Below are 17,915 nucleotides of genomic sequence, written 5' to 3'. Positions count from 1 at the left end.
CAGATGGAACAAGAAAGAATGATTGATTACCTTGGGGTCGAGGAAAATGAAAGGAAAGAACAAGATGAAAAGATACTGTGGATGCAGCAGTGGATAGGTCTTAGGCATGGTGGTCTTTGCTGCCAGACACGTCTGCAGAAGATAAAAGAAGGGCAAGGAATCAAAACATCTAGTCTCTGACACAGTGAACAAACATCTAAATATGTTAACGATATATCATTTAGCCAATAAACTTACTCAATGAATAGACTCTGTTTGGCTAGATATATGTAAAATATCATCTTGTAGTGACCACAAGTCTCTTCATCTCCTTTGCAGACATGCAATCCCCAAATGGTGGGTATGGTTCCTGGTCGAGTACCGCTACCAGCGGAGATCACAGAAACTGAGCCAGTCTTTGTTAATGCGAAGCAATACCATGCTATCATGAGGAGAAGACAGCAACGCGCCATGCTTGAGGCTCAGAACAAACTAATCAAATCCCGGAAGGTATAATAACAAGAACCAACAACAGCTTCTCATTTAGAAAGCTATGCTCATATTTGCTTTTCTTGCTGCAACAGCCGTATCTTCATGAATCTCGACATGTCCATGCTCTTAAAAGGCCAAGAGGATCCGGTGGAAGATTCCTCAACACCAAAAAACTTCTTCAAGAATCCCCACGGGCTGCTGCCAAAGAACAAGAACGTGACAAGTCGGTCCAACAGGCAATGAGGCAAACATGTCTAGATTCCAAGCTCATTTGCTGCAGCACAACAAAGACCGTGGTGGCTCAACCACTTCTGGCTCTGACATCACATCTGTTTCCGAAGGTGCTGATATCTTCGGAAAAACTGAATTCCAGTTTTCGGGTTTCCCAACAACTTAGACTAACCGAGCTATGCTTGTTCATGGTCAGTCCAATGACATGCATGGAGGTGGGGACTTGCACCATTTCTCTGTCCATATCTGAGACATTGGATCTTTGGTGATGTTTCATGTTTCCCACCAAAAGGGGAAGTCATCCTTGGCTACTACTACTACTAGTTCTTCTGCTTGCTGTCACTTGCTACTTTTCCATTTCACTTTATCTATTGTTTTAAGACATCACCACAAGAACTACCAAAATCTTCAGCTTGAAAATACTTTTAATCTTCGCTTACCATGTCTCCTTGTGTAAACTACTGGTTTGATTCTGTATGAAGATGATAAATAAAAACACAGATTCTGCTTTCCACTCCATAGACGTGTAAGAGACATTTCAATTTTCTGAATATTTTACAATCTAGTTGACAAAGTTTGATAAACATTTAATGAAGAATCTAGTAGTTTATACAGTATATAAGATTATTTATTATTCTGTAACTTAAATTTAAAAGGAGGTTGAAAGATTCTACTTTGAGTCTCATTTATCAGTTTGAGAAAATGTCATCACACACTTGAGATACTTGAAAATATTGCCATTTCTTGGACACGTTCATTAATAAAAAGTATCAAAGCCGTCTGTTTCCAATTATTTCCTATAAATTATTCTGAATAAGGTACGAAGAAACGTAAGATTCTGCTCCACAATACGTTGACTTATGTGACAGATACAAACTTGTGTTCCTCAAACACTAAACAATGATCATAGATAAAAACAAAAGACAGCATTGCCAAATTTGATGCAAGTTGATGCAAGAGTCTGAATTGACCAACAAAGTCTTACAAGTCATCATTTATCATACGGGTTTAGTAGCACGGTTATGGTGAACCGATCCAAACCTAGAATCCAAGCAAATGTGGGAATAAACATTTCTTTATTTAGAAACAACTGGATTTTAACACATTCCTTACAATATGACTGGAAAAACAAAAACAAAAGAGAAAGCAGAACAGCTAGACAAGAACAAGAACAAGAAATGTAGATAACATTTTCTCTATGTGGTTCTCTGAGCTGTTAAACAACTATGATTTAGAGTAAAACCCGTCATGGTTCTTAGCGGAAAGCCGTTTCAAGAACTCGTAGGTAGTGATCATAGTCGTTGCAGACATTGACATTGAAGCACATCTCGGTCCCAACCCTCTGTAACACGCTGTCCAACCACCTTCCCTAACCAAGTTTCTCACCGTCTGTCCAATACTCGGTCCACCACGCTTCCCATTGCTATCTTCCCCATCAAGAACCTGCAACCTCGTCTTGATTGTGTCCAGCGGCATCGTAATCAAAGCAGAAACACTCCCAGCAATCGCAGCACTTACTCCCTGAACAGCCATCACCGTTTTCGAGTCCGGTTTAATCGCGTTCCCATTCTCTCCGTCCTTCTTACAAACATAACACCCAACTCCACCCCAAACCATCCTCTGCGCAACGGAGTAAGACGTCCACCAAACAGCGTTAGACGGCGCATAAGTCAGAATCGATATCCCAAACCCTCTGTACAACCCCTTAACTCCATCAGCTCTCACGATCTTCTTGAAAGCATCGAACCCGTTAACGTAATTACAACACCTAAGACCGCTGCTTCCTTGAACCATAAGCCTCTGGCTCACAACATCGACAGGAGTCCAAACAAGCTGAGCAGCCATCGCAGCCGTTAACCCGCCAACCGCATTAGCAGCAGCAGAGGCTTTACCCTCAGTAAAACCTAACCCGACAGCAGCAGAGCCTACGCTACTCTTGGTAACCTCCAAAGCCGTCATGTACAAGGCACGTGCAGGGATAGTTCCCATCAGAGAAGTGCCAAACCCTCTATACAACCCCCTCAAGCCTTCGTGCCTGACGAGAGTAAACGCGCCTCTGATACAAGAGCCCTGAGAATGATGACACACTTGCTGACGAGTCTTCATCAACACGGCAGGGTAAAGAGCTCCGGAGACCCCTGAGAACAGAGCCGCTCCCAAAACGAAGAACTTTGACTTGTCGAGCATCTCCCAGTTGATGTCAGCAGGGATGTGAATCTCTTGCGCCGACGACGATTCTTCCTCGGCCGTACTAAGATTCATCTTCCCCAGCTTCTTTTAACACAGACCCAGAAACAAAAAGGAACAAGCTTTCGATCTCTATTTACAAACCGAGTTAGGAAAGACCAAAACTTTCTAAAAAGGGAAAGATTAGATTCGCCGAGTAATCAAAAAGGGAAAGGTTTTTTCAGAAGATTAGATTAGGCATTTTTTGCGCCTGTGGAACCATGTCTTGGATGGGAAACGATCAGAGAGGAGAAGACCGTGCGGATCTAACAACATCACTCAACGATTCCCAAACAGAGAACAATCATCCTATAATCTTTCACCGTTTCCTTTGCCGGAGATAATCCAATAAGCTCACCAATACGAGAGACGGGATGTTAGAGAAAGAAACGAAGAGAGAAGCGAGCAACGAAAATGCGACCTTATACTGTTATAGAGCGAGACTAGGGTTCTGTTTTTTTTCTTCCGGTAAAGAAACGAAATCGAGATTCCGGTTTATAGCTGAACCGGCTTTGTTTTATCCGGTTCGATTAACCGGTTTTATCTTTTCGTAACGAAATGCTTTTCACTTTTCAAGAAAGTGTATGGCTGCGTAAAATCAGATCGCTGGCACCTGACACGTGTCAGTTGGAGAGGATCGACGGCAGAGATACAGATAAGGTACAAAAATAGTCATCGAAATCAACGGTTAAGATCTTTTTGAGAGGGTGGGGGAGAAGAGAGAGAAAGTGAATCTGTTTTTGTTTGATATGGATAAGATGACGTGGTGTCCATATCCTTCGGTCGTTGGGCGGACACAGGTTTGGAAGGAAAACAAGGAGCAGGAGTCAGTGTGTGTAGAGATGAGTCACGTGATCTTTTCAGACAAACTCACGTGACCTCACTTGTGCATGATTCTTTTTTTTACAGTTCCACCATCCCTCCAGCCTTTTATTGTGCATAAAGAATATCTTTTGTGTAGGGTTATCATTTCATTGAGATGCTAAATTTCATGAACAGTGGTGGTCCTAGAACAAGAAACCACCAAACATCAACAGAAATCATTTTTGCTGTCGTTGTTTCATTTAAAGTGACATTGTGAGTGTCATACATTTGAGATTCAAATCTATATATTAAATAACGTTTTTTTCTGAAATAAGCATTAAACAAACCTACATTACTCCACATATGAAATTTATACATCGTTGATCATTTATCTTCAATAGATTTTACTGGGGAAAAGGTTATAGACTAAATCTTTTGTCAAAGAAAAAGTTATACTCCCTCCGTTTCATAATACTTGATGTTTTGTAATAGTACACAAAGATTAAGAAAATTACATTTCCCTAGAAAAATATTTTAAAGATATAATTTTAAAATCAGTTAACCAATTATAAAAAAGACTGTAAAATCTAATTGGTTGAACAGTTTCCAATAAAGTTAAAATTAACCTTAAAATCTCAAAACTTACTTAAAACTTCATGTAAATTGAAACAAAACAAAACTTCTAAAACTTCATCTATATTGAAACCGAAGGAGTATTCGGTAGGAACTGATTCCAAAAAGTATATTAGCATTATGATGGGCTGGGCCAACTATGATCGGATCAAATTCCTAATAATGTTGGTTGTATACATTGTACATGGGCTAAATCAACCATAGTTTTTAGCCCACCACAATGCTTCTATTTGTAAGATCCACTTTTATTGGTTCAGAACATTTTCCATGTCTTAAGTAACAAATAAAAATTTGCGTCCATATTGTATGTAAGCTAAATTAAAGTATACAAATACAACCTCCTATGCAAAAATGAAATGGCAGTGAATGTTGAAGAGATCGATTGAAAGGCTAATGTGCTGATAATGGGCTTAACAAAGTGGGAAACCGAGTACAATCAATCAACAAGAACACATCTTTCTTCGGCTTCTTCAGATTTGTTTTGGTCTCCAAAATGGAGAAGCTCGAGAAACTAATTCACAAAATATATAAAGATTGTTTGGTTATCGCTATGATGGGCTAAAGTTGTATACACCACATACAAAATACAAAAATTCGTAGACGAAACTAAATACTTAAGAGAGAAAAAACACAACACAATATACTTCATATACACACCAAAAAAGGGATCGACAATCAAGAATGAAACACTACACACCAAAAATGGGATCGACGATCAAGAATGAAACACTCCAAAAAAGAGAAATCAACGTCTGTACGCATGGTGGGCCGAGGCCTCAAAAGGATTTAATAAACCCGTTTAAGATTCGGATTCGGGTCCTAAATTGGATCTCCCTCTTTTCACGGAGTTCATCTTCTCCCACTTGAGTCCAGCTCTGAACCTCGCTATGAAGTCATCAGCCTTGGTATCCACATCGGGGCTCGGACAGAACATACTCCCCACTGAGCTTGATTGAGCTACATCAGGATCATCATCAGGCTCTTCGGAGCTTATGCTGACGTTGCTTGCCATCCTGACGTAATCTCCACGCTTCACGAATTTCCACGCCGGCATTTTGAACGGCGGAGGAGGCGGCGGCGGGGGGATCGGCATTAATGGTGATTCGCTTCCAATGCATATGAATTGAGTTGCTTCTGATGGAGAATTGTGTGTCTTCGCCATTGATGCGCGTGATTTATAGTTCCGATGAGGTGGAGGCGGCGGAGGCGGCGGAGGAGGCGGAGGAGGCGGTGGAGCTGAATAGGTTATCTTGCTTTTGCCTTTTTTAGACGAGAAGAGTCCTTGGAAGAAAGGTGGTGGAGGAGGCGGGGGAGGAGGATGCGGCGGTGTATAGTCGAATGGATGATCGGAGCCGAAGAGTAAATCGAGACCGTCGATGCTCTGTTGTCTCTGTTTCTTCTTCTTTCTCCGTAGAGCAATCAGAAAGTCCTTACTTGCTCCGCCTTTCTTCTTCTCCTCTTTACCAATCTTTTCATACACCGTCGCCGGAGCTGGAACCGGAGTAACCAGAGGCGTCGCCGCCACAGGATCACCTCTCTCCTTCTTCTCTTCCTTTGCAGCAACATCTTGGTACACTCTATTTGTCCTCCTCTTCGCTGGCTTAGAAGGTGGAGGAGCACGAGGCGGAGACGGCGGAGGTGACGGCGTAGCAGGAAAAGGATACGGCGGAGCAGAAGGCAGAGGCCGCGGATTAGAAGGCGATGTTAGCTCTTCTACTACTTCAACTTCCGCCGTCGCAACGACCTCAACTTTCTCAGTATCAGAACCGCCGCCATCTTCTCGATTTCGATTGGTCGGATCTAAAGCCTCGTAACGGCATTGACTTACACGTGTATCGTCGTAAAATCTCCACCGTTCATCGGTTTCGAATTCTCGGAGCCGCAGATCTGGATACGAGCTACTACTACGTAAACTGCTATACCTCTTGTACACCGTCTGATCAGGAAACTGATCACCGATCCAATAACGCGGCGTAGCTACACCGTTAGATACACTGCCTCGATCGATGATCGACGAGAATTTGTCGAAACTATATCCGTTGAGGACGTCATTGTTTTCCCTGACTTCTTCCTTGTTGTCATTGCTTTCTTCGTTGCCGGTGTTGCGGCTGAGGAAACCGCAGATGACGGCGAAGAGGACGAGAACGAAGTTGAGATAGTCCCACCTTTTACGGACCAAATGCGGTCGGAGAAACTGTGAAACAGAGGTGAAGAATGGAGGGATGATGAAGTAGACTATGAGGATCGCAGCGGCTCCGGCGAAGAATGCTTGTGTGGCAACGGTGGTTGCGCGGCCGCCGAGACTAGAGGTGCGGCGGAAGTAAGTGTTATTGCGGCGGGATTGAAGCCAGAACGGCGTAGACGCGTCTCCTTCTTCTTCTTCCATACGCTTCCTTTAGGATTTTAAAAGAAATTTTTTTTTTTTTTTGTGAGGAGTTGTTGGTTTCAATGATGCTGTAATAATGTTTGCTTTATATGCTTTGCTTCTTCTGTTTAGATTTTTTTTTCTCTGGATTACTACTTTACTTAACACCTTCCTTGCAAATAAATATGTTTTTGTCTTGAAGTGACGTTAGACATGTTACTTGTAAGATATGTTATAACTTATAAGGAAAGTTATGTGTAAAATTCTTCATTTCATATATTTTATTCATGCTATCAATTAATCACATGTGCAGATACATTTCAACGTAGTAGATATTTGAACAAAATGTATAATGATCTAATTAGTACTTGACTACACCTTTACTAAGTCACCCATGAAAATGAAACTATTCAGCTTAAAATTTCAAAATATATTCCCTTTTACCCTTCTTATAATAACGTTTTTTTTTTCTTCTTCTCACTGTTTATATAGTACTACCATGTGTGAACTTGGTAGCAAAATATGTGAATCCACGAGAATTTGGAGATGTATCTAGAAACTTTTGTTGTATTTTTTTCAAAAAATAAAAATTGTTTCTGATAATTTTTTAGATAAACAAGCTGGAAACGGTGATAATTTGCTTGTGAATGTTGGAAATGAAATTACAAAGATATTTACTCTTGATACAGCTGGATTAGATGAAGCAAATACATATTGGTACGCCAAAATTTATCAACGTAGTCGTATATGTATAACGTGTTATTAAACACGTTTTCTATACGAAAACTAAATGCGTAATTAGCATGTTAACTTGTAATTTCGAATAAAATATGTGTTCAAATTTATATTTATCGAAGATTCTAATAATTAGCATTTCTGGTCAAAGGGGAACGAAGAGGAGAGAGCCGGCGCTATCGTTGCCCCAACCGTCAACGATATTTATATTATCAACCTTTTGTTATTTTTTTTTTGCTTTCTTCCCTGCAAAAGAAGATTATCTAAAAATGATATCAACTTTCTATAATCTAGATTATATTGTGGACAAAAAACCTAAATTCTATTACAATGCACAGTAGATTTTTGCCTTCACTGTCTGGTTCACTTAGTGAAAAAAAATACATACTAACCCTTTTAGCTATGGAAACAATTAAAATATGAGAAAAAGGAAACGAAACACAAAAACCGTGAACGGCAGGATTCGAACCTGCGCGGGCAAAGCCCACATGATTTCTAGTCATGCCCGATAACCACTCCGGCACATCCACTTGTTGACTACCAGTGCATTGTCTAATAATATATTACGGAAATAAAACTAAACATCAACTCAGAAACCGTTATCTGCAACTCTAGCATTCCGGCCCTCTCTATATACAATACTGTAAGTTACAGAATAAAAAAAGACATTAATCTAGAGGTTAGAAAAAAGGCAAAAAGGGTTAATGTGGCATAGTTTCAATTACAGTTTCATTACCCACATCACAAAACATTACAACATGTTCATCTACTTCAATACCCAAAATGAAAGAAGGAAAATCAACATTATATTGGCCTATTTCTTCTTAATACATACGAGTCCAACTTTCCATAGAGAAAAAAAGGAATGTACTTATAATTAGCTATGCATCATCATCATCTTCTTCTTCTTCAGTCTTTACTCTAATAATATTGAGTAAATTATATGTAAAAACATGTCGAAATTAGATCTCTTACGATCTAAAATATTAAGAAGATTCTGCAAACTTACCCCAGTAAAAAAAGAAAAAAAGTAATCATCATCAAGCCTCATTCAAGCTCTGGCCTTGAACTTTCTTTGAGCTTTCAAGTCAACCACAATGATGGAGATGTTATCTTTGCTTCCTTTCTGAAGAGCAAGCACCGAGAGGTACTCAGCCGCCGCTTGGCAAGCTGGATCCGTTCCTTTGCCTCTCTCCTTTAGTGGAGGTGCACCGTGCTTCTTGTGCCACATCAAGATCCGTTTCCTCGCTACTTCACAGACTTCTTGGTTGCTCATTACGTCCCAAAGACCATCACTGGCTATTATTAGACAATCATCTTCTCGTGACCTAGGCATGAACGTCACTTCAGGTTCCGGGATCACATATGGCTTCAGGTATCTGTCACCTGCAATATGGTCCAGAGGAGGAAACACACAACAAAGGATCTAATGGTATAGTGCTTGTGATGTGCCATAGATGATATTAATAAGCCATTCAAAGATGCATTAGTGGTGATCAAGAGAAGTATTGCTTACCAAGGGACCTAGACATGGCGAGAACACCAAACACACGAGCGCCTTGCCACTGTATAACTTTCCCACCAGCGTTCTCTATTCTTGCATACTCATCCTCTCTATCTGGCTGCAAGAAACAAGAAAGAGGCGTCAAGAAAACTTCGTCAAGTCAGGTAAGCAAAAGAAAGAAGCTCAAATCTTACTTTGTGATCAACTGATAAGGGCATGGCTTCTTTGCCACGGTACAAAACCGCCCTGGAATCACCGCAGTTAGAAACCACTAAATGAGATGAACAAACCAAAGCAACCACAGCTGTTGATCCAACAGTCTCGGAGGCAACAGCTTCAAGAACCACATCAGAAGAACCACCAACAGCAGCAGCTCTACCGATTCTTCCTTCAATCTCACCGTCAACAGTTAGAAAACAGCTAGTGAAGACTTTCTCCCACTGCACCTGCCTACCTTCTCCAGTGTTCCTCTTGCACAACTCGTCTTTAATGCACTCTATCTCTTCAGCTAAAGCAAAATGGAGTCTATCTCGGCAGTAGTCAGCAACCTATAAGAGCCATAATACAATTTAACAACCTCCATTTACTAAATATATTTAATATAGTCATTATAGCATTACCTGATAGCCTCCATGACCATCATAAACACCGAAGAAATGACCAGTGAGATGTGTGAGGCTTGGACTCATACCCTCATGATCTCCCATCAGCATTTTGATAGGTAACTTCAAGAAATGAGGCAGCACGGCAACAGCATCCTCCATCTCAGATCTATTACCTTGAATCGAAACCGTTCCCCAGAGAGGGATACAATCTAGCTCATAGACGCTTCTCCCTCTCGCCACGTGGTTATTATTATTCTCTTCCGGCAACCTAATGACAACCTCTGAAGCTGTCACACCAGAACCATCTTCTATCTCAGTGTCCTGAATGAGAACTTGGGCTGTAGGAACCTGCTCGATGCTTGATTCCCCTAGGATGATGGCTTTAGCGAGAACTCTCCCGTTTTCTATCTCCATAGACAAGCTTAGTTCAGATCCAGCGTCAACGACTAGTAAGCCTTCGCTTATGACAGCGCTAGTATCCTCCACAACGTCTTCATCCACAACACTTCCATCACAGGACCCTTTCTTGGGTTGTTGTTCCTCCATGGTGGAATCAGGTAACAAGTCAGCTGCGTCGGTAACGTTCTTGAGCTGAGTGATGTCGACTGGTGATGAGTCACATATAGAGTTAGCTAAGCTGAGAGTCACTGCAACTGCTGGAGTCATCTCTTCCATCACAGAGAAAAATAAAAGAACCTTTTTGTTTTTTTGCTGCTTTAGAACGAACTGTTTTGTCCGCTTAAGACCACTCAATAGTTCGCATCTTCTTGGACTCTTCTAAGCAATGATTCATCATCTCCTCTTCCATTCGAGTTTTCTCGCCGGAGATGAACAGATCTGACGGATCCTCTTGTCTTTTTCTTCCACCCTATTGAGAGAGATCGTTAAAGAGATATTTATTAATCACAACATTCGAATCAGTGACAACTTGAATCATTACAGAACATGGATGTTTCTGGATCTAAGTAAATAAAAAAAGACAGCTTTTTTTCTTATTACCAAGAAAAATAAATAGAAATATTATTATTAAAAAGAAAAAAAGGTGAATTAAACTTTGCTATTAAGAAACTAAACACAAAAGCTTATATAAAGAAGAAAAGAGATTCATAGCATATATAAATCATCATCTTCCAATTAAAAAGCATACTCTATAAAGAGAACTTACAAGTTGAATCTCACGAAGGCAAATTCTAATTTGAAACAGAGAGGAGAACGAGTGAAGAAGGTCTTCTTCTTTCGTTACGGATGGATGCTCGTGCTTCGGGCTTAAAGAGAGAGACTCTCTCTATCAAAGCGAAAGAAGAAGACGAAGAAGACGAAGAAGAAGAGAGAGAAGGGGAGAATATTGTGTGGTTTGCTCTTTTTTCTCTCTGTGTTTTTTTTTTTAATGTGATTTTAATAAACAAAAACAAATAAAAGAGTATTTTATTTATTTATTTATTACAGAAAAATGAGTATTAAAGAAGGGACACGTATACACAAGTCCTTTTTGTTCTCCTTTTTGTCATTGTCCTTCTTAAGGTCGCTTCAGGCAACACCTGTCGATCTACCAACATCACCTATTATTTCTCTTCTTTTTTTTTCCCACTCTATTATATCTTTTCTTTTTCTTTTTCTTTTAAAACAAATTAAATATGTTTTACATTTTTTTTTGGTCAACTTTACAACATATTTCATAATACATAATGTTTTACTTCAATGCATAAAAATTAAGAAATTTACTCTTTTTTTAAATTAGTTTTAAAAATATAATTTAAAAATTATTCAACCAATTACATAAATGATTGCAATATCTAATTGGCTACACAATTTTCAATAAAATTAAAAATAATATAAATATATCAAAACGTCATCTATTATGAAACAATAAAAACTTTCTAAAACGTCATCTATTATGAAACGGATGGAGTATGTTAGTTCTCACCACGCGTAGAGATTTCGAAATACTAAATTTATTCATGCTAATGGACAATGGTTACGCATGAAATATGCATAAATTCGATCAAAAAAAACCTCAACTTTGTACGAATTGGTAAAAGAAACATAAACTTTTGGGCTGACCAAAAAAACATCAAACTTTCATTGACTTTAAAATTAATTAACAATGTTTTCGCTGACTTGCCAATTTAGCACGCCGTCAACAAATTTAACAGAAATATTTGACGTCGTTTATTGTTGGTGTTTAGTGAAACGGCGTCGTTTTCAAATGAGATGAAACGACGTCGTTTTACATTATTTGAAATTAAAAATATGTAGACCCCTGGATTCGAACCCAGGTTGGTTGGTCAAATGACAAGGTATTTTACCACTCGGCTACTGGCAATTTCAATGTACTTACTAACATGTTTACTTTTATTTGTTACATATTAAATATAAAAAATTTTCTAAAAATTTAATAAGATCTTTAAAATTCCAAAAAAAATTAAAAAAAAATAAAGAAGATTTTTATAAAATTAATTAGAAATTAAAATTAAAAATAAAATTTTATTTTTCTTTTTAAAAAATAATAACTCTTCCAAAATTTTCTAAAAATTTAAAAGATCTTTAAAATTCCAAAAAATTGAAAAATAAAGAATTTTTTATAAAATTAATTTTGAAATTAAAATAGAAAATAAAATTTTATTTTTTCTTTTAAAAAAACGAAATTTTCATGAATTGAAAAGAAAAAATAAAATTTTATTTTCTATTTTAATTTCAAAATTAATTTTATAAAAAATTTCTTTATTTTTTCAATTTTTTGGAATTTTAAAGATCTTTTTAAGTTTTTAGAAAATTTTGGAAGAGTTTTTATTTGTTTTAAAAGAAAAATAAAATTTTATTTTTAATTTTAATTTTTAAATTAATTTTATAAAAATCTTCTTTATTTTTTTAATTTTTTGGAATTTTAAAGATTTTATTAAGTTTTTATAGAATTTTTTATATTTAATATGTATCAAATAAAAGTAAACATGTTAGTAAGGATATTGAAAGTGCCAGTAGTCCAGTGGTAAAATACCTTGCCATTTGACCAACCAACCTGGGTTCGAATCCAGGGGTCAATAAACGATAAACAATAAACGACGTCAAATATTTCTGTTAAATTTGTTGACGGCGTGCTAAATTGGCAAGTCAACGAAAGTTTGGTGTTTTTTTGGTCAGCCCAAAAGTTTATGTTTCTTTTGGCAATTCGTGCAAAGTTGAGGTTTTTTTGGCCGAATTTTCATAAATATTTTCATTACAGTTTCATAAAAAAATCTTGACTCGTAGACTCGTACATTGATTCTAAAATATATGATGGAATAGGTAACATTTGGATCAATTAATTACAAATATATGCTTGTTTTGGTTCTAATTGACAACTGTATGAGATGACTATATATTATAGAATGTGAGAGTGTGAGATATGTGAAAATGAATTCTTGACGCGTTGATAATTTCACTAAATCCCTCTTTTTGTTAAAATATATTCCACTAGGAAAATTCGTTTTTATTTATGGTAATGGTTACACATATGAAATATGTATAAAGAGTTTCATTAAATCCCTCTTTTGTTAAATATATGTTTCACTGTTTTTATTAAAAGTATATAAAAGATTTCCACCAAGTCTTGACGCGTAGACGCATACACTGATTCTAAATGAAGATTATAAGATGGATAGGTAACATTTGGTTGAATAAATTAGTACAGATAAGTGAGATTTTAAATAAAATATTCTTTTTAAGGATTTATCATGACATATGTAATAAAATATATATTTTTTTAAAAAAATATGTATCTGCATGTTTTAGTTCTATATGACAACTGCATGTGCTGAATATATAGAATGTGAGAGTATGAGATATGTTAACAAATTGAAATCTCGACGTGTTGATAATTTGATACATATATGTTTAATGTGAGTATATAAAAGGTTTTCACCAAGTCTTTTATTCTTATTTAACAAACTTTTCACCAAGTCTTCACGCGTACACGTATACATTGATTCTAAATAGAGATTATAAGATGAATAGATGACATTTGGATAGATCAATCACAGTTAAGTGAGGTATAAATAACATATTATGAATTAAACAATGACATGTGTTTGCATGTATTAGTTCTAAATGCAACTATATGATCATGAATAGCTAGATAGAATGTAAGAGTATGTGATATGTGAATGAATGAATGGAATCTTGACGAGTTGGTAATTTGTTCAACATAATCATGTTTTATTTTATATATATAATTTTCACTATAAACAGTTAATATAATCATGAGTCATATTCAATGGATTTATTATACATTTGATCCAATTACATAAAACGAAATATTTTAGTATTTTACCACCTCAAAAAGGTAATATTGTTTGATGATTCACCTACCTATTATTGATATAACTCTTCTTTTGTTCCACTATATATACTCTTAGGAACTTGTCCATATATACAAGGTAAGAATAACACCAATTATTGTTACTAACAATGGAAAATTCACACTACACTCGTAGTGTCATATGGTTTGTCTTAAAACTAATCATGTTTCGACAGACGTATACGAAACTGTGATATGGCTAAAAGAGAGAAGTTGGAAGACGACAACTGAGAGAAAACAATATATATTTTGATCGTTAGCTTTTTAATTAGTTTATTTTTCTTCTTATTTTCTGGCTCTGTAAATGAGAAAATGCACCTTGTCCATATATATAGTGTAACAATTATGGTTTCTCATTTTCAAATTTTTAATCAAATATTTTGTAAATATGTATTTTAGATGATTAAAGGAAAAAATAATATATATTAAACAATAATTTGAAATTTGGAAGTTAAAACAAATGTTTGTTCTCGTGTTGATTGATGATTTGATTATTCTCCTAATACAAAGTGACGTAAAGATGATCTCATGTTAGCTTAAATTGTAATTGAACTTATGTTTCTTATAACTTATGTTTCTTATATATAACCAGCGTAGCTGGCCCAGATGGTCTTGAGGGGAAATAAAAAACTCCAATACGGAACACGCGGGTTCGATGCGCTGGCCAGGCAATTGGGGTATCTAATTCCCCATAGTATCAAATGGTCCGCCTCGCGCCAAGGGGTTGGCTCCTGGGGGTAGAAGTCCCTCGAGGTTAAACAAAAAAAAAAAAAAAAAAAAAAAAAAAAAAACATCGACATTATAGATATTAATTGAATTGCTTCGTATTATTAGTTTTGTTTACTTTTTTCATAAAAATCTTCTCTTGACAAGTGATATATTTGTAATTTATTCGTTATCTCTTGTAGTATTCATGCTTTTGTAGCTTCTGTCTAGAATATCTCTTTTCTTCGTTTGATCTATCTACCACCAAATGAAATTTAACTTTAGTCCTAGTGCACAGTACAAACATCCCCAGTCGTATTGATTGATAAACACCAACATTTTGATTTTTTCCTCCTAGATCAATCAGACAGCCACGTGGGCAGGTAGAAATCGGAATTATTGCGAAAGTCATCACTTTCAGAAAGACAAAAACACGTTGCATTTTCTCATTTACAAACCATAATTGATTTAATCTTCACTAATCTCACGGTCGACCATAAATATTTGAGTTGATTTTCATAAATATTTGATTTAATTACATAAATATTTGATTTGAATATTTTTTTTGTAAATATGCTAAAACATTTGAATAATAAAAATATAATTTATTTTAATATATTAACACTGGGGATGTTTGTACTGTGCACTAGGACTAAAGTTAAATTTCATTTGGTGATAAATAGATCAAACGAAGAAAAGAGATATTCTAGACAGAAGCTACAAAAGCATGAATAGTATACATTAAAGTGTTACATTTCAAATCTGATTTCAAATTTGTATACCTATCAATGCGCCAATCTGATTTCAAATTTTGTAATTTAATAGTATACATTAAAGTGTTACATTTCAAATCTGATTTCAAATTTGTATACCTATCAATGCGCCAATCTGATTTCAAATTTTGTAATTTAATAGTATACATTAAAGTGTTACATTTCAAATCTGATTTCAAATTTGTATACCTATCAATGCGCCAATCTGATTTCAAATTTTGTAATTTAATAGTATACATTAAAGTGTTACATTTCAAATCTGATTTCAAATTTGTATACCTATCAATGCGCCAATCTGATTTCAAATTTTGTAATTTAATAGTATACATTAAAGTGTTACATTTTTCAAAATCATATGGATCTGTTTGTGCCTAACTCTTTCCCCCATCAATCTGGAAACTGAGATGGTCCAGCAAGAAAATTACAATTGTCACAACTATGACATTTTCTGTATTTTTCTTCCTTCTTTTGATATTTTGTCTCCTAGATTTTGATATTTTAAAAGAACTCTTAACAGAAATGGCTTTTGAATATATTGAAATAGAGCTTAGAATATTTTACCTTCAAGATAAATATCTACATTAGAAACAGAAAATTTATACATAATTGTCTACTTGATATATTAATATTTGTAATGTCGGTCCTCGAATATTTGGAGTCAAAAAGAAAATACAACCTAATGTTTTTTTTTCTAAATAATATATATAGCTTATCAAACAAACGAAAATCAAATTTGGAAAAATTTCTGTAAATTAAAAAAATGATCAGTTTGTATTTGTAGGATGAAGTGACAATATGACGAGTCTCCTCTAAAAATAAATAAAGCATTCGTGTGTGTGTGTGTGTGTGTGTTTAAGTATGCGTTTAGGACGGGATCTAAATATTGGAGACGAGTCAAACTGAATAACTGATAATCTCTTACATAAATCGTTTACAGGTTTACATAGAGCTTCATTTTCTACTCGAGAACGTGTCAGAATATTTATTCGGTTACACATGATTAGTCTCATAGTAACTCTATGATTGCTAGATCTCCTATGTGTTATGTGTTCTATTGGGACATGAATATTTGTACGTAATAGCATACGACACCTGTGTGTTCGTCCGGTGAATATATTAAACGCTTCTTAGTAAGAAAGATATTGGGACTGCGAGTTTAAAATATAAACACTATCAATCATACAAATTGTATTACTATATTTTTTTTCTAGTTCATTACTATATATTACTCCGCTTAATTTTATCGTCGCATCATAACCCAACAGATCCATATGATTTTGAAAAATGTAACACTTTAATGTATACTATTAAATTACAAAATTTGAAATCAGATTGGCGCATTGATAGGTATACAAATTTGAAATCAGATTTGAAATGTAACACTTTAATGTATACTATTCATGCTTTTGTAGCTTCTGTCTAGAATATCTCTTTTCTTCGTTTGATCTATCTACCACCAAATGAAATTTAACTTTAGTCCTAGTGCACAGTACAAACATCCCCAGTCGTATTGATTGATAAACACCAACATTTTGATTTTTTCCTCCTAGATCAATCAGACAGCCACGTGGGCAGGTAGAAATCGGAATTATTGCGAAAGTCATCACTTTCAGAAAGACAAAAACACGTTGCATTTTCTCATTTACAAACCATAATTGATTTAATCTTCACTAATCTCACGGTCGACCATAAATATTTGAGTTGATTTTCATAAATATTTGATTTAATTACATAAATATTTGATTTGAATATTTTTTTTGTAAATATGCTAAAACATTTGAATAATGAAAATATAATTTATTTTAATATATTAACACTGTGTTATTTTTATTACTTATAAATTCAAGACGCTCAAAGTATATATTTAGCATGATTAGTTTTTAAAGCCTGAAGACATTATATTGAATGGTAAAAAATAACAAAGTTACATTTTTAAAATAAAAAAATAGGAAACATGAGCATGTGAAAAATGATGAATCTATCAGACTATCACCATATCGTTTTATAAAATACGTTCAAGAAAACATTGTTGTGCCCAAAAGTCAATTCTGTAGTTCAAAAACATTATTAGATCGTAACATAAAACGCAACATACTATTCTATGCTTTTAGTCTAAAACGCATTATCTGGCTAATCTTACAAATCAAGACAAGAAAACCAACTTAATGTTAAGTAATGCATAACCGGACTTCGTTTGATTCGAAGTTTCAAACCGATAGCAACTTCCCAAAATAACACTTTCTAAATTATAAAGTTTAGATGTTTGTTCACAAGACTGCTGAGTCGTTTGAGAAAAAAAAACCTCCAAAATTAGCAAACACGCAAAACCACTCAAGCTTCTTCATTCCCAATAATAAAAGCGGAATCTGTTTCTTTATAGTTCTTTGTTTCTTCTCAGAAGTCGCAGAACCAAACGAAAGAAAACAAACACCATCGGTCCTTGTTTTTAGATGTTAATGATAAATTAACTAGTATCATGGTTCGCTTGTGAAACACGCTATTCAAGTTTCTTGTGAAGCAAGTCTTTAAC

The 17,915-nt window shown here is 35.4% G+C and overlaps 3 protein-coding genes, 1 non-coding gene and 1 pseudogene across 4 annotated transcripts; 1 reads left to right on the top strand and 4 right to left on the bottom strand.

Annotated features, from left to right (window-relative positions):
- Positions 1-333: 333 nt before the first annotated feature.
- Positions 334-957, top strand: LOC106298124 (annotated as a pseudogene).
- Positions 958-1,759: 802 nt separating this feature from the next.
- Positions 1,760-3,382, bottom strand: LOC106296514 (solute carrier family 25 member 44-like). Its single transcript, XM_013732659.1, has one exon. The coding sequence runs from the start codon at positions 2,962-2,964 to the stop codon at positions 1,927-1,929; it is 1,038 nt and encodes a 345-aa protein (XP_013588113.1). The 5' UTR covers positions 2,965-3,382; the 3' UTR covers positions 1,760-1,926.
- Positions 3,383-5,057: 1,675 nt separating this feature from the next.
- LOC106297037 (formin-like protein 20) lies at positions 5,058-6,897 on the bottom strand. Its single transcript, XM_013733317.1, has one exon. It carries the CDS (start codon positions 6,749-6,751, stop codon positions 5,165-5,167), a length of 1,587 nt encoding a protein of 528 aa, XP_013588771.1. The 5' UTR covers positions 6,752-6,897; the 3' UTR covers positions 5,058-5,164.
- Positions 6,898-7,913: 1,016 nt separating this feature from the next.
- TRNAS-AGA lies at positions 7,914-7,995 on the bottom strand. The gene has a single exon. It is a non-coding gene; the product is annotated as a tRNA-Ser (tRNA).
- A 254-nt stretch (positions 7,996-8,249) lies between these two features.
- Positions 8,250-10,951, bottom strand: LOC106300535 (protein phosphatase 2C 16). The gene is made up of 5 exons (XM_013736697.1): positions 10,740-10,951; positions 9,590-10,442; positions 9,164-9,517; positions 8,982-9,087; positions 8,250-8,851 (listed from the first exon to the last, which is right to left on the bottom strand). The coding sequence occupies exons 2-5, from the start codon at positions 10,247-10,249 to the stop codon at positions 8,517-8,519; spliced, it is 1,455 nt and encodes a 484-aa protein (XP_013592151.1). The 5' UTR covers positions 10,250-10,442; positions 10,740-10,951; the 3' UTR covers positions 8,250-8,516.
- Between the last annotated feature and the right edge of the window lie 6,964 nt (positions 10,952-17,915).

The sequence above is a fragment of the Brassica oleracea genome, chromosome C6 (assembly GCF_000695525.1).
Source record: "Brassica oleracea var. oleracea cultivar TO1000 chromosome C6, BOL, whole genome shotgun sequence".
In the NCBI taxonomy this organism is placed as follows: Eukaryota; Viridiplantae; Streptophyta; class Magnoliopsida; order Brassicales; family Brassicaceae; genus Brassica; species Brassica oleracea.
Note: the sequence above shows the minus strand (reverse complement) of the source record. Positions and strands in the feature narration are given on the sequence as shown.